This window comes from Eschrichtius robustus, chromosome 20 (assembly GCF_028021215.1).
Source record: "Eschrichtius robustus isolate mEscRob2 chromosome 20, mEscRob2.pri, whole genome shotgun sequence".
Lineage (NCBI taxonomy): Eukaryota > Metazoa > Chordata > Mammalia > Artiodactyla > Eschrichtiidae > Eschrichtius > Eschrichtius robustus.
Window position 1 is genome coordinate 26,562,386 of NC_090843.1, and position 14,864 is coordinate 26,577,249.

The 14,864-nt window shown below is 53.6% G+C and overlaps 1 protein-coding gene across 2 annotated transcripts; it reads left to right on the forward strand.

Annotated features, from left to right (window-relative positions):
- Positions 1 to 3,058: 3,058 nt before the first annotated feature.
- Positions 3,059 to 13,040, forward strand: COPZ2 (COPI coat complex subunit zeta 2). Of its 2 annotated transcripts, none has more exons than XM_068530244.1 (9): positions 3,059 to 3,184; positions 3,911 to 3,985; positions 5,505 to 5,586; positions 6,255 to 6,346; positions 6,784 to 6,839; positions 7,475 to 7,609; positions 10,006 to 10,057; positions 10,683 to 10,721; positions 12,697 to 13,040. In XM_068530244.1, the coding sequence occupies exons 1-9, from the start codon at positions 3,074 to 3,076 to the stop codon at positions 12,742 to 12,744; spliced, it is 690 nt and encodes a 229-aa protein (XP_068386345.1). In that variant the 5' UTR covers positions 3,059 to 3,073; the 3' UTR covers positions 12,745 to 13,040. The 2 variants fall into 2 exon arrangements, with proteins under 2 accessions (XP_068386345.1, XP_068386346.1); XM_068530245.1 differs by having other exon boundaries at positions 7,532 to 7,609.
- The last annotated feature ends 1,824 nt before the right edge of the window (positions 13,041 to 14,864 follow it).

The window sequence follows — 14,864 nt, forward strand, 5'->3', positions numbered from 1 at the left end:
GGGCACCCCGCCCCTTCCCAAGGAAGGAGGGAACAGGGAAACAGCAAGCGGCTTTCTTTTTGAACCCAGCTCTGGCTTCCTCATTCTGAGAAGCTCTCCAGCAGCTTCTTTTCTGCTGCACTTGCAGGCTTCCCAAGTGCTGCCAGCCTTACACTGTAAGGCTGTGCTCTGTGCGGGACATTGTCCTGACACCGTGCACGCTGAACTTGTATGTTTACACAGAATCCCCATTAAAGTGGCACCCCAGGTTGGGGGACCCTGAGGAGGGAAAGGAGTTCTGGGGTCTCTGTTGAGGGAGTTTGGGAAGGAGCCATCATAGGAGGAAATCTCTTCCTTGAAAAGTTCAACTTGAGTGCTCTGGATTTACTTATTCACCACGGCACTTAAGCTGTAAAGCGATCCTGATGATTATAACAATAGCAACCCTGGTGGTGGTGCTGAGGATTTTGCAGTTCCTAAGCTTCCTTCCCTGGCCTTCTCTCTCATCCCCAGCCCCTCTGCCCTGCTCAGTGCCTCTCAGCCACTCTCCTGTAACTAACTCCTCCCCCTCCTTTCCCCGGAGCCACTCCTGCTCTCTAAGTCCCCTGTCTTCCCAGGTCTTCCTCTCCTTCTGCAAGCTGACCCTCTCCCACTGTGGGTACCATTCGCTACACAGAGGCTAGGAAATGCCCCTGGAGGCTTTTCGGTCCTGTCGTTGTAAATATGAGCTAATAATGGACTAGCTCACAGAAATATTAAAGCATCGAAATAATCAAATCAGTATTTTTTTTTAATTTATTTTTGGCTGCTTTGGGTCTTTGCTGCACGCAGACTTTCTCTAGCTGCAGCGAGTGGGAGCCACTCTTCGCTGCGCTGCGTGGGCTTCTCACTGCGGTGGCCTCCCTTGCTGCGGAGCACCGGCTCCAGGCACACGGGCCTCAGTAATCGTGGCACACGGGCTCAGTAGCTGTGGCTTGCAGGCTGTAGAGCACAGGCTCAGTAGTTGTGGCCCACGGGCCTAGTTGCTCCACGACACATGGGATCTTCCCAGACCAGGGCTCGAACCCGTTTCCTCTGCCTTGGCAGGCAGATTCCTAACCACCGTGCCACCAGGGAAGCCCCAAATCAGTATTTTTAATAACATTGAGCCGGCATGACCATTGACATAACTTCTGATGATCTGGAATCCAAACAATTAAAATACTGTCTTTTCCTCCATTATACCACATAGCATTGATTAATGTTCATTATTATAACTCTGGTAGCCTGCAGGGAATATTCAGATGTGCCTTCTAAATCATCATAAAAAGAGGTTCAGTAGACGTTTCCTCAGACATGTGTGGCTTGCTCCCTCACTTCCTTCAGCTCTTTGTTCAAATGTCACCTTCTTGAAGGCTTTCTCAAATGACCCTAATGAAAATGGCATTTTCCCCTGCCTCTCCCCAACCCCTCACATTCCTGATACCCATTCCTGATCTATTTTTCTTAATAGTGCTTATCAGCAATTCAAACAATATCTATTTTATTCATTTATCTGTGTATTATGTCTTGCGCAGAAATGCATGCACACACACACACACACACACACACACTTGAATAAGTTCCATGAGAGTGAAGATTTTGTTTACTTTGCCTATTGTTGCGTCCCAGTGACTAAAAAAGTAACTGGCACATAGGAAGCACTCAATAAATATTTGTATAGTACATAAAACATGGTTTAATTGGACCTGTCATGTGTCCTGTGTGGGGTACCAGGGATTCCACAGGCACATTATCTCTATTTTTGTAGTACACAATGCCTGATGCAGAGAAGGACCACACACATTTGTAAACAAATTAGTAAAAATGGTATTTGGAGATTAAGTACAACAAAAGAAATATGTAGGGCGCTGAGACAGAGAATGTGACAGCAGAGACCTATCAAGTCAGATTCGGTGGTTGTCAGAGAGGGCCTTTTGGTGATGACATTGAAGTTGAGATGAAGAATGAGATGGCTTGATACCATTCAGCAGAGGAAACCCCCATTCCCCAGTCACCTGGGATGAGTGAGTGTGGTACCCAACATAAAAGGACCTGAAGAGAAGAATGGAGAAGAAATTCTTAGTCTGAATTTCTGGGTTCCACCTCCATTCAACTATTGATTAGCTGAAGGATCTTGAAAGATCACACAAACTCTGAGTCTCCCTTTGCTTAAAATGGGGATGAGAACACCTACCTCACAGGCGTAAGTTATATTAGATAATGTACGTGAAAGTGCTTAAGTGTAAAATGCATGCCTGGTATTGTGATGGGTAAATGGGTAAGTACTGTAAACTCTGTAACGTTGGAGTGTTAATTTCCCACTGGCCTTGAGGATGCTGAAGCTAAAGCTTGTCCTCTGGTGTACTTAGGCCAGAGGAACCAAAGCATGGCAAAGCCTGATGCCATTCACTGGTGGAGCCTTTGTGCTGCTAGGCATCTGTCTTGTTTCAGATTGTGTCGTGTCTGTGTCTTGGGAGACTTCTGCCACAGCGTCCGGGCGCCATGGCTCCCTAACCCAAGTTGCGTGAGAGGAGTGGGAGAAACTCTTCTATGCAGAGGGGTCTCTCTAAGAGCTGCCCTCATCTGCTCCCACTGCTAGAACCTGTCTCTGCGACCCAAAGGATGACGTGATGTATTTGTCCCAACAGTACCTACCAGGAGTCAAGAGACAAACTGGACTTTGACTGTGTTTTCTGCTAGCCTCAGGACAGCCTGCGGACGTCGGTGCAAAGCAAACCCACAAGTCAGAGAGAAGGCAGGAGGGGAAAGAGGGGCCGGTCCTGGGACAAACGGAGGATGCAGGGAGCTCTGGGCTTTGAGGAGCCGAGGAGGGCGAGGGGAAGGAGAGGTGGGGGAAGGAGCGCTGGGGTGTGGGCGCAAGGCGGAGAGGGCGGGAACGAAGAGGAGAGGAGGGAGGGCGAGGAGGGAAGGGCCGCGGGGAAAGGAAGGACACGCGCAGACGGGCAGAGAGGGGCGGACGCGAGGCCGGCGGCTGCCGGGGAGGAGCGGGCGGCGGCCCCGGGGGGCGCGGGGCGGGGTGGGGCGGCGCTGTCAGCGCGAGGCGGCGAGCGGAATGCAGCGGCCGGAGGCCTGGCCACGTCCGCACCCGGGGGAGGGGGCCGCGGCCGCCCCGGCCGGGGGCCCGGCGCCGCCCGCCCGAGGCCGGGAGCCCGCGGGGCTGCGGGTACGGAGCGGGCGGCGCCGGGGGCCGAGCGGGCGGCGCCAGCTCCCAAGTCGCCCGCTGGGCGCTGGGGAACTTGGTGCCGCCCGGACCGGCCGGGGAGGGGCGGTGCCCGCGCATGCAGAAAAGTTCCTCCGCGCGGACTCGGGAGGAGGCCGGTCTGGCGTCCGCTTGGGCGAAGTTCTGGAGCAGTCGGCGTGGGCGGGGGGACGGCTCGGCGGGGCTGGATTGCGATTCTCCCGGAGGGTTAGGGAGCCGCGGGGCCGCCCCGGGCCTCGGGCTGACGTGCGTGCTTCTGGAGTCCGACGGGCCGGGGGCTGGGGGCGCGCGGAGAGCGCAGGTCCAGCCTCGGCCGCTGGCCGCTGGCCGCTGGAGGAGGAGGCTCGGCGCCGCTGTCCCCCCGGCCCAGGTTCTGTGATACACTCCGACTCGGGCTCTGGAGCAGTCAGTGCATGACAGAACTTGGGCCCGGACGGACCTTCCGCACCCAGTGGGCACAGCGCCCACCCGGGGCCTGCAGTGGACCATCTGCCTGGGAGGGGAGCGGGCACTCGAGTGGCCCATGTGGCATAGGGTTGGGCCGGAACCAGCTGTGGATCTTTGGGGTTGGGGTCGCTGGAGCCTGAGGATTGACTCTTGGGACCAGCAGGTCCCGTAGAGCCAATGACAGGGGGTCTGCCCTGAGTTAGGGGCCAACGGAGCTCTCCCCCCCACCCCGCCCCGTGTCAGTTGCAGGAACCTTCCCTCTACACCATCAAGGCTGTCTTCATCCTAGATAATGACGGACACCGCCTGCTGGCCAAGGTAACCTCCCACCCTCACCGGAGGGCCCCTGAAGACATTGTGCCACAGGCCCAAGAACAGAATTCCCCACCCAGCTGCCTCTCCTGGCAGGAGGGACCCCACTGTGGGCTCTGCGACTCAGAGCAGCTCAGCTGAGACCCCTCCAAAGGCCAGTCTGTCCATCCTCCTGCCTTGTCAGACTGCTGGCCCCTGAAAGGGGGGAGGCTGTCTCCTCTGTTTCTAAAATGTTCCCTAAAATGTCTTCTCACCATCTTTTCCACTGGCCTGGGACCCCGGAGTCCTAGTCCCCAAATTCTGAACCTCCATTTTTCTTCTACAGCTTGGTAAACACTAAGGATTTAGAACCAGACAAGATTTTAGAGACTATATAATCCAACTCTTTCATTTCACAAATGAGGAAAATGCAGTCTAGAGAAGCTAAAAGAGTTGCCTGTGGTCACAGGTAGTAATATCAGAACACAGATCCAAACTCAGATATTTTGACCTGAAGCTCAGGGTGGTTTTCACTGCACCAACTATTCAACTATCTGGTATCTATGCTAGTGAACATGGCCAGGATAAACCAAACTAGAATAATCCAAAAATAAATGTCTATCATCAACACAATTAACTATAGTAGGGCTATGGCACCTAAACTAGCTATGAAATGCATTATAGATTTTTCGTTTGTATGGGTTGAAACTTTTTGACTTCATGACATTGAAATGAGCTTGTTCACCACAGCAGTGGCCAGCAGGGAGACTGCTAATTTGCCTGCAGATGGGGTACTAAGTGGCAAAATCCACATTCAAAAAATTGAAAGCTGAGCTGACCATCTCTTGCCGCAGCTGGTCAGAGGTGGCTCGGCAACCAAAAGTTCCAGGGCCTCCTCCCAGCAGATCACATCCATGTTCAGATGCAGGAACTGAGTCAGAGAGAGTCTCATCAAACCCAAACAAAACAGCATTGACTTAATTAGGCAGTGTGTGCCAGGAACTTTCCCTTAGATATTTCATCTTCACCATAACCCTGTCTGAAGTCAGACCATCGTTGGCGTTCAATCCCAGCTCTGTCCCTTACAACTGTGAGATGTCAGGGAAGTTACCTGACTTCACGCCTCAGTTTCCGCATCCATATAATGTGGATAATAAAGTAGCTGTTGTGATATTATTGTGTTAAAGGGCCCCTGGCTCTGCCTTCTTTCCTGTAGACTCAGGTTAGTGTAGAAACAGTGTGGCCTAGTGACCACCACGGTCTTTAGCACGCTGCACATCTGCAGAATGTACAAAGGCCTTCAAGAAATCAGGACAGGACTCCACAAGAAGGCTTCAAAATTCCTCTACTTTTTATGACTTTCTTTGCTCAGAATTTGTGTTTATGGGGAAACAGTGAGCAGACAGGCCTAGAGGGCAGTCAAGAGAAGATGGGGCACGGCAGCAGGGTCCCGCTTGGCCAGCACCCACCATTCCCTGCCACGCATCCAGGGAGAAGCCAAGCTCTGTGGAACAGCTGTCACCTTTTCTCCTTCCCTTTCACCTAGTATTATGATGACACATTCCCCTCCATGAAGGAGCAGATGGCCTTCGAGAAAAACGTCTTCAACAAGACCAGCCGGACTGACAGTAAGTGTCCGCCTCTTGCTTGTGCAGAACTTTCAGATGCACACCGTCATCTTCATCTGGACACATCTGTCCCCGTTGGCCTCACACACCCACAGGCCATTCCCTTTTCTTCAGAGGTGCTTTTTCCTCTCCTTCCCAGCTGTTCTCTCTTCTTCCGGTGAGCCTTCACTCCCCTCCCTCTCAACCCCCCCTCTTCCTGCTTCCGGCATGCCTGGACTTCTCTCAGTGGAAGGGGCCCGCACTAGCCTGGGGCTGGTCTTAGGCATTGCATATGGTGGGCGAAAGGTCAGCCTTGAACCAGGTTTGTTGACTTCTTAGAATGAGGCAGTCAGGTGCTAGGAATGGAGTAGAGGGTGGGGGGAGGGACACAGAGTTGCCTAATGGTAGTGTCCCTAGTGCGCGTCTTTCCAAGGGTGCTAGTCTTTGCAAGGGTTCTTTGTTTGGCCTCACAGCTTGTGGGATCTTAATTCCCTGACCAGGGATTGAACCCGGGCCCTTGGCAGTGAAAGTGCGGAGTCCTAACCACTGGACCACCAGGGAATTTCCTTTGCAAGGGTTCTCTGGAAGGGGAAGAAGGAAATAGGGCAAGAGGTGCAGAGCTAGAGACAGGGAGGAGGGGCCAGGCAGAGGTGACCAGAACTGAGACCCCCCCCCCGCCGCTCTTCTAGGTGAGATTGCATTTTTCGGGGGCATGACCATCGTCTACAAGAGCAGCATTGACCTCTTCCTGTATGTGGTGGGCTCATCCTACGAGAACGAGGTGAATTCAGGAGGTTGGAATGACAAGGAGGCTTGGATTCTGGGGTAGAAGCTGGGAGGCTCACCATTGGTACCCCTCCTTCTAGACTCTGGAGAACTGGGAGCAGCCAGAATGGTTCTTTCTGGAACAGTGCATATCCATGATGTTCCTTAGATTCCTTGGGTACCGGAAATGGAGTCCTCTGCAGAGAGCTTCTGTGTCTTTCTTAAACATCACTGGAGAAGGATGTACTCAGTGTCCCAGAGCAGGCACTCCAGTGCTTCCAGCCCAAACACAGGGAGGGGAGGGGCCCTCTCAGGTCAAACTGCAGTCAGGCTCCAGCCATGTCCTCTCTGAAGAGGGACAGCTGCCCACACAGTCAGGCTCTGAGGTTTCCTTTTGGCCTTCTCAACCTCAAGCTGTCTCGTTTTCCTCCTCCCATATCTGCCCACCCCCAGCTGATGCTCATGTCTGTTCTTACCTGCCTGTTTGAGTCCCTGAACCATGTGTTAAGGTGAGTGAGGTCCTCTATCCTCCAAGGCTCCCATCCCCCAGACCTTGGTACATCACAGAGGTGGGACCCTTCCTCCCTGCTTTTCTCCTGAAGTCCCCACAAGGCTAAGGCTGGAGCCAGAGCATCCTCCTGCAAGGACCCTGCCCTTTACCTGATCAAGCAATGGTATGGCCAGAAAATGAGGTCTAGAGAAGCTAAGTGATTTGCCTGAGGTTACAATCTATTTATATCAGAGCGGAGATTCAAACTCAGGTTTTTTGACTTGAAGCTCAGGGTGATTTTCCCTCCACCCCCATTCAGTGATCTGGTATCTACCCCAGTGAATGTGGCCTGGGTAAACCAAACGCAGATAACCCAAAAATAAATGTTCACAGTCGACACAATTAACTACAGTAAGGCTATATATAGCACCTGAAGTGCTATGAAATGCTTAAGGGTGGGCACAGGGTCCCTGCTCAAAGTGTGAAGGCAGTGGGCAAGGGGAGCTTAAGGAAGCAGACCTGTGCTCTGGGCAGGGATCCCTTGCCCAGGTGCTGCCCTCACTGCCCTTGACATACTCCTTCCCTGTGCTTGTGCGGGGGATTGGCGGTGGGAAATGAGGCAATCTTTGGAGAGAGCGGGTCCGCCTCACCTAGGCAGGGACCCGGCTTCTCCTGGCCATGGGGAGGTTCCAGAGCTGTGTCCGCCTTCAGGAAGAACGTGGAGAAGCGCTGGTTGCTGGAGAACATGGACGGAGCCTTTCTGGTGCTGGACGAGATTGTGGATGGCGGGTGAGGAGGAGGGGAGGGAAGAGGGGCTGGTCAGGGACACTCACAGTGGGAGGTGCCCTTGAAAGTCATCAGCTCTAGGTTGCACCCAGCACACTGTTGGCTCTCTGGCCAACTTCTCCCTCCCTTCCCCCAGCATATTCCCGGTGTCCCATCCCCCCACCCCACTCATGAGGATGGAGGTTGACTTCAATGTTAGCCAAAGAGAAGCACACAAGAAAGTAATCTGATGTCCAACTATGGCTGACTGTTGACTAGGCAGGGTTTGGGGGGATGGTTTGATTTCCAGTGCCCAGGAGAAGCAGGCAGCACAGATACTTGCCCCTTCCTGGGAAGACTTCCTTCAGGCCGAGCCCTGCTGCTGCTACACCTCCTGCTCTTAGAGATTCATTCCAACACCAACTAGACGCATGACCTGGGCCAATTACTTACTTTCCTTACTTTCTCCATCTTTCAAATGGAGACAGTAAGGGAACTGCCTCAAAGGGTGTGGGATTAAATAAGGTGATGCAAGTGAAGCTCATGGTTTTCCTTCAATAAATGTTTCCTACTATTGGCATAAGATTATAGTCTTAGGAGAGTGGGAACTCTTATGAGAAGTGTTGGTTTGTGAATTTCCATGGGGGTGGTGCAATATTCAGGGAAAAAAAGAAGTTCTGGCTCTGGGGCAAAGGGTAATGGAAACGGATCACCTGAAAGACATCCACAGGCCTCTGTCATTCCATCCATTTAATAGATGAGGAAATAGAGGCTCAGAGATTCAAGTGCCCAAGGTCACATGGCTAGGGAGTGGCAGGGCCAAGATCTAAAACATGTGCATGTTTCCAGAGATTGTGCTCTTTCCACAGCACTGTACTACACTGCTGGGGGACAGGGGCTCTGGGAGGTGGGGTACTGTGGGGTTCCTCCCTCCTTCCTCCCTCCCTCCTTTCCTCTATAGCTATTGACTGCCTGCTGCTACTGCTGCAAGGCCTTGTGCTAATTGCTAGGACCCAAGAGTGAGGGGAATAAAACCAGGTTTTGTGGAATATACAATTTGTATATACAACTTGGTAGACTGTCTTTAAGGAAAGCAAAGCACACACACACACACACACACACACACACATACACACACAATTACAAATACAAAATGAGGTGCAGGGCCTTGGAAGGACCTTCAAAAGGGAGGGTGTAAGCTTTATCAGCTTCCGGTCTGTGCCCCTAGATGGCCCAGTTTCTGCCCCCTGAGGGGCTCACAGTTTCCCTCCAATGAAAATCAGGGAAGTGTCAGTGGAGGCAACACCTGAACTGGAGCCTTGGCCTAGGATGCTCTGTCTAAAGGACCCCTGGTGAGGGATCTGGGGCTGCAAGTGCCCCTGTGATGGGCCTGGGAGAGGCTCTCAAGAAATGTTTGTTCACTTCCTTCTGCCCTGGAGGAGCCTCACTGGGTGAGGAGGAGCAGTCACTCAGTCCCCATGGGCCCTAACCTACCCACAGTGACTGGCTCTCAGCCCTGCACACACCCACACCTGGCTTCAGAACACCCCCAGGGCATCATGAAAGAGTGTCAACTAGCCGAGAAAAGCCTCCATAACTGGGTCTGTCAAAAGGGAAGGTAGGGGCTTCCCTGGTGGTGCAGTGGTTGAGAATCTGCCTGCCAATGCAGGGGACACGGGTTCGAGCCCTGGTCTGGGAGGATCCCACATGCCGTGGAACGGCTGGGCCCGTGAGCCACAATTACTGAGCCTGCGTGTCTGGAGCCTGTGCTCCGCAACAAGAGAGGCCACGATAGTGAGAGGCCCGCGCACCGCGGTGAAGAGTGGCCCCCGCTTGCCACAACTAGAGAAAGCCCTTGCACAGAAACGAAGACCCAACACAGCCATAAATTAATTAATTAATTAATTAAAAAAAAAAACACTAGCTGTTTATCCTCAAGCAACCGCTCTCTTTAAAAAAAAAAAAAAAAAGGGAAGGTAGATTCTGATTTTTGGAGTTCCATTTCTTTCATGTATGGCATGACCCTGTGGCATAAAATAATAGTGAAACAAGATAGGGACCCCGGGGGGCGGGGGGCCTCTCTTCCTTCCCTGCATCTGAATCCATCCCTAGACCCAGAGGTGAAGTGCACTTTCTAGAGGTCTCAGTTTTTGAGTCCCTGCTTTTGACAACCTGATTGTTCTAGACTGGACTGCCCTCACCTGATCTCTAAGTGTTTGCCCAGTGATGATGAAGTGTGGGAGAATCAGAGCTGAGGGTGCTCTGTGGTGAGGGAGAGGTCTGGCTTGAGGAGTATCAGCGGGAAGGTACCTTGGAGGGGGAATGTAGAATACAGCGGGGAAGGGAAGGGCTTAGCAGGGAGCGGAGGCAGAGGGAAGCATGTGGCTGACTTTCCTCCCGGTTTCTCTCTCATCTTGTAGTGTGATTCTGGAGAGTGACCCCCAGCAAGTGATCCAGAAAGTGAATTTTAGGGTAAGAGTCACCCTGCATCCCCCCTCACTCCCATCTCCTCCAGGCTGCCCTTCCCATCCTCTCCACCTCCTGTCCTCCCTGTATCTGGGCTGCCAGAACCCCGATGGTGGGAACCCAAGCTCCTCTAGCAGAAGCAACCACTGGGTTGATGCACTTGTTGGGGGAGCCACAGTTTGGAGGAGTGTCAATTAGTAAAAGAGATCTCTGTCCTCTCCCCCTGTAGAATCACAGACACCTCACCATCCTCCCTAGTGGGAAGTACAGACTGGGGAAATAAATAAATCCTCACAGAGACACCTGGTGGCTGCCTTGGCCTTGAGGTTGGCCTTGGGGGTGTATAGATAGAACCTCCCTGCCCAGTTTGGCTTCTCATGTCTGGATGAAACCTTTCCTCTCATCTTTATTCTCCCTCACTCTCTCACTCACCTTGTGCCATAGATGGGCCCTGGGCTCCCAAACAAGAAGCTCTGGGACTTCCATTAAGTGGTGATACATGTGCAGTTCTGGATCCCCTGATCACTGCATCTGTTCGCCGCCACTACCCCCAAGCCCCTTTCCCTCGCCTCTCTTTCTTCACCCAACACCCTCGCCCTGGCCTGACCACCCTGACTCTGCTTCCCTGCAGGCGGATGACAGCGGCTTAACTGAGCACGGTGTGGCCCAGGTAGGCCCCCTCCATCTGCCTTGGCCAGAAAAGGGTTAGTGGGAGGAGAGCAGAGCATCCCAGGGGGACCCAGTAGGGCTATCAAGGCTGAGAAGTCAGGGGTGCAGGAGGGAAGGGATGACAGTGTCCGGCCATCTCTTGGAGACAGTCAGTGGAGGCTTCCAGGGTCCCCTAGGTGATGTGGAGCTGGGTATTAATAAATGATGGACACCTTCCTAGCAGTTCACCTTATCTCCTTCCTGGCTTGGTATAGTTGGATCAAAACCCAGGATGACCTGCTCACCCTGGAGATGGCTGGGTCACTTGTTCCCCAAAGCAATCTGGGGGCTTAGGCCTCTGATGCTTCCCCCAACCTAGAGAGGATACCAAATTGAGTTTTCCTCCAAACCCTCACCCCTGCTGTTTAGGGTCCACGCTGAGATTGTTAAGGGACCCTTAAATCCATGATGGGATCTAATTCTCACCACTTGCCACCATGTCCCCGAGTGACCTGACTATGGAAAAGTCTACCCCTGCCAGTCCCCTGCATGGTCCTATCTGGAAGTGCATGTGGGGCAGGGGTGAGGTTTCTGGATCTGTGGCTTGACTGGTTTCCCAGCTGTGCAAACTTCCTGCTTGTCAAGCTTGACCTCCATTCCGTCTGCCTGCAGGTCTGTCTGCCCAGACTAATCCTGCTTTTATGGAGCTTCCTGCCCTGGCACTAACTACCTCCTGCTGTAGTGGCCCAAGCTCAGATGGGCCTGTACCATCCCATGTGGGGCCCCAGGTGTGGTGCCCACTTTCCTGTGACTGCCCTTCGTGCTCACACTGCCTCTCCCTCTTCCCAGTTCCCAGTGCCTCCTCCTACCCTGCTGAGATGAATGCAGCCGCATGGCAATTTTCAGGGCTAAAGAGGTTAAGGAGCAATGAGCAGAGCAGATAAGAACAGGAGTGCTGGTGTGAGTCATCCCAGGATGTATGTTGTGCCTTATCATCTACAAGCTGGGTGGCCTAGGGCAAGTTACTCAACTTCTCTGGGCCTCACATAATCACAGGACACTCCTCATAGAGTTATTTTGAGAATTAGATGAGCTAATGCATGGAGAGCTCTTGGCATAGATCCTGTTTTCCAAAGGGGGAAGGAATGAAGGCACAGCACTTTTAATGGAATTCTTGAGTAAAAAAACCGAGGAAGTTGCAGGTAGTGAATGGGAGATGAAACGAGGAGAAAAATTTTTGCCGAGAGAAGCAGGAAAACTCCAGGGCCAGGCTGTCCCTGAGAGAGGAGGGGTAGTGGGCAGGAGGAAGGGACATACAGTGTGGGATTGACCTTCTTCGAAAGGGAATGAGGCTTGATGGCTGGAGGGACAACCTGAGGGACATACCTGGGGTGCCCACCATGTTGGCATGGTATGTGCACAGTCGTATGTATCTATGTAAACATGGGGCTGAGGCTGTTTCCTCAGCAGGATGTTAGAGTGAACACATCGGAGTGCAGGTGACCCTCAGCAGAGTCTGCCCAGGAGCCCTTTGCCAGCTGTGCCACATCAGCAGCGGGTTGGGGTGGGGTGTTGAGGACCTACTGCCAGCCAAAGCCAGAGCTAGGGGTTTGCTGAGGTGTCTGGGCACAGGAAGTGTCAGGCCTGGGCCCGTCTCTGCCTGGACGTGGCACTGTGGGCGGGAGCTTGAATGGCATGGTGTGGGGAGTCGGGGCTGCTGCCACACCCAGGGCTGCAGATGCAGGAGCGGAGAGCTGGGCAGGCTCTGGCCTGGGCTGGTTGTTGGCTGCAGCCAGTTACGGCTGCTCTTTCCATCTTGACCGCCCGGCCCCACTTAAGGCAGGCAGAGACGAGCTGCTGCCACCTAGTGACCGGGGATTATAGGGACATGTAGAGAGGGGCTATAGACCCCCCTCCCCCGACTCACTGCAGTGTTAATGTACTTGTCATTCCTCCCCAGTAATTCTCTCAACCTTCCACACCCCCGCCCCACCCAGGTTCTTCAGTCTGCCAAGGAACAAATTAAATGGTCGTTACTGAAATGAAGGCTGTGCATTCAAGGCTCCCTGCCTCCAGACCATTCCCCCAATCCTGGCAAAAGCACAAAGACCCCAGGGGACACCAGAGACCCCTCTATATCCCCAGGCCTTCCCAGAACTGACTCCCGAGGTCTCCGGCCAGGGACTCTGAGATGCAGAGGTTTGGCTTCAACACTGAGTCACCCCTTCTCACTGTCCTGGCCTGCCCTTTGGGCCTTGAGAACCAGCTGAGCTGCCTTAACTCAGACCTTAGGCATCCCTGGCCCCAGAGCCCAAATAAACCTGCTTTTGTCTCCTGCCAATGGTCTCTTTCTCTCTTGACCTGGGATGTGTGTGTGTGGGTGTGTGTGTTCTGATAAGGGCTTCTGCACTCTGTGGGGCTCATCTCCCGGATGCCCAGTTCCAGGGTGTATCCTTGTAGTTGTGTGACTGGGGAGAGGGGTGGGTCAATGGAGAGGAGACAATTTAACACAGTGAGGGAGTGTGACACTGATACTGGGGCCGTATATGTGGTGTGGAGGGCTGGGTATGATTGTGTGACAGGGTAAAAGAGTCATAATGGGAGGAATGGTGCGTTTGTGGGGGAAAGGAGAGCAAAAGATGGTACACACATGGTGGCCCCGCTGGGATTCTTCGACTCGCTTTTTCCATTCTCGGCCTCCAGGAGGGAAGGGTGTAAGGTTTCCTCTGGACAAACTGAGGAACAGCACGCCTGTTTTTCTTGGCTTGCCTGGGAAATTGCCGCGGAATTCCTCTGCTGGCATATACCCTGGGCACTAGAGCCCTGCAAGCTTGCCATGGCTAGGCCCAGATACTAGGGGTGACGAAGCACCGGCCAGCTCCCGCCTTCTATTTGTGTCCAGAGCACCCAGTGCGCTCGAGGGTGTGAAGAATTGCAGGTCCAAAGGGGGAGACGGGCGGAGGGGCATTCTATAGGCAAATGGGAAGGATGGAGTGACTTTCGGGGGACACGACTCCCTTTTTCTCTCCCCGTTCTAGAACCTCCCCTTTCTCCCTTTCTTTCTCAGACATATACACTTTCTGCGTCACGTACAGAAATCCCCGAGAGTGTCTAACGTTTCCGCCTCGCACAGCTCGTTTCCCTCCAATCCCTAGGTAGCTGCAACGCAAGTCTACGCCCCGCCCTGGCTCCGCCCCTCGGCGCCCCCCGCCGCGGGGAGCGGACCTTATCCACGATCCTATAGCGCCACCTGGAGGGATAGGTGGGAAACGTGCTCCCTCCGGGTCCCGCTCCCCCTACTAACTCCGCCCCCAGGGAGGGGACCGACCCCTGCTCCCGCGAGTTAATCGCTGGCCTCCAAACGCGGAGGCAGGGCGTTGCTCTAGCAACCAGCGGGCTGGACACGCCCTGCGAGCTCGGCTCCAGCTATTGCTCACGAATTTCAGTGTGACGCTGATGAAAGAAAGTGGCGAACCCTGGGTGTTAGTAGAGGCAGTCCCTGCGGGTTATCACGTCGTACATTATAAAATTCTCCAGAACTGGATATTTATAATGGGCATGACTACTTTTGCAATTAGAGAAAATGATAAATATACAGTTATGTAAACAGATTATAAACACTCTGTACACAACCATTCCACCAAATAATGCAACTCCGAAAGGGAAAAAAGGAGTATGCAATTAAATGCTGTCGAGTTCGGGGGCCATTGTGGCGACGGGAAATGAGAAATTTTCCAGAAATACTTTGGCGAATGTTCGGCTTTATCCGGTGCCCAGCTCCATCCACCGCCTCTAAACGACCTCAAGAACCGGAGGGGCAAATTCGCTTCCTAGCAACCCGGTCGCGCCCTCCCGGGTCCTGCAAGTCCAGTAGTGCAGGGACTGGAATGGGAAGGCCCGGCCGTCACACAAACTGGCTCACCGAATGCTGTGGACTGTGCGGTGCTTCCCCATTTTACCGAGAGGCACACCGAGGCTCTGAAAGGTTAAAGTATTTACAACAGTTTCCGCAGGGCCGGACTCAGGAGCGGGCACTGCTGGAGCGAGGTGGCTTTCCCGCGCTCCCTTCCCAAGGGCCGTCCGAACCCCTCGCCCACACAGGGACAGTACGGGGTTAGGAGGAATGAGCCGAGGGGGGATGGCAATGCGGGGAGGCCACCAGAGA

Excerpts from the sequence above, each read along its gene's own strand:
- COPZ2 (XM_068530244.1), top strand. The coding sequence starts at position 3,074 with ATGCAGCGGCCGGAGGCCTGGCCACGTCCGCACCCGGGGGAGGGGGCC. Across the intron at positions 5,587-6,254 it reads CAAGACCAGCCGGACTGACA|GTGAGATTGCATTTTTCGGG; the intron begins GTAAGTGTCCGC and ends CCGCTCTTCTAG. Across the intron at positions 7,610-10,005 it reads GACGAGATTGTGGATGGCGG|TGTGATTCTGGAGAGTGACC; the intron begins GTGAGGAGGAGG and ends CTCATCTTGTAG.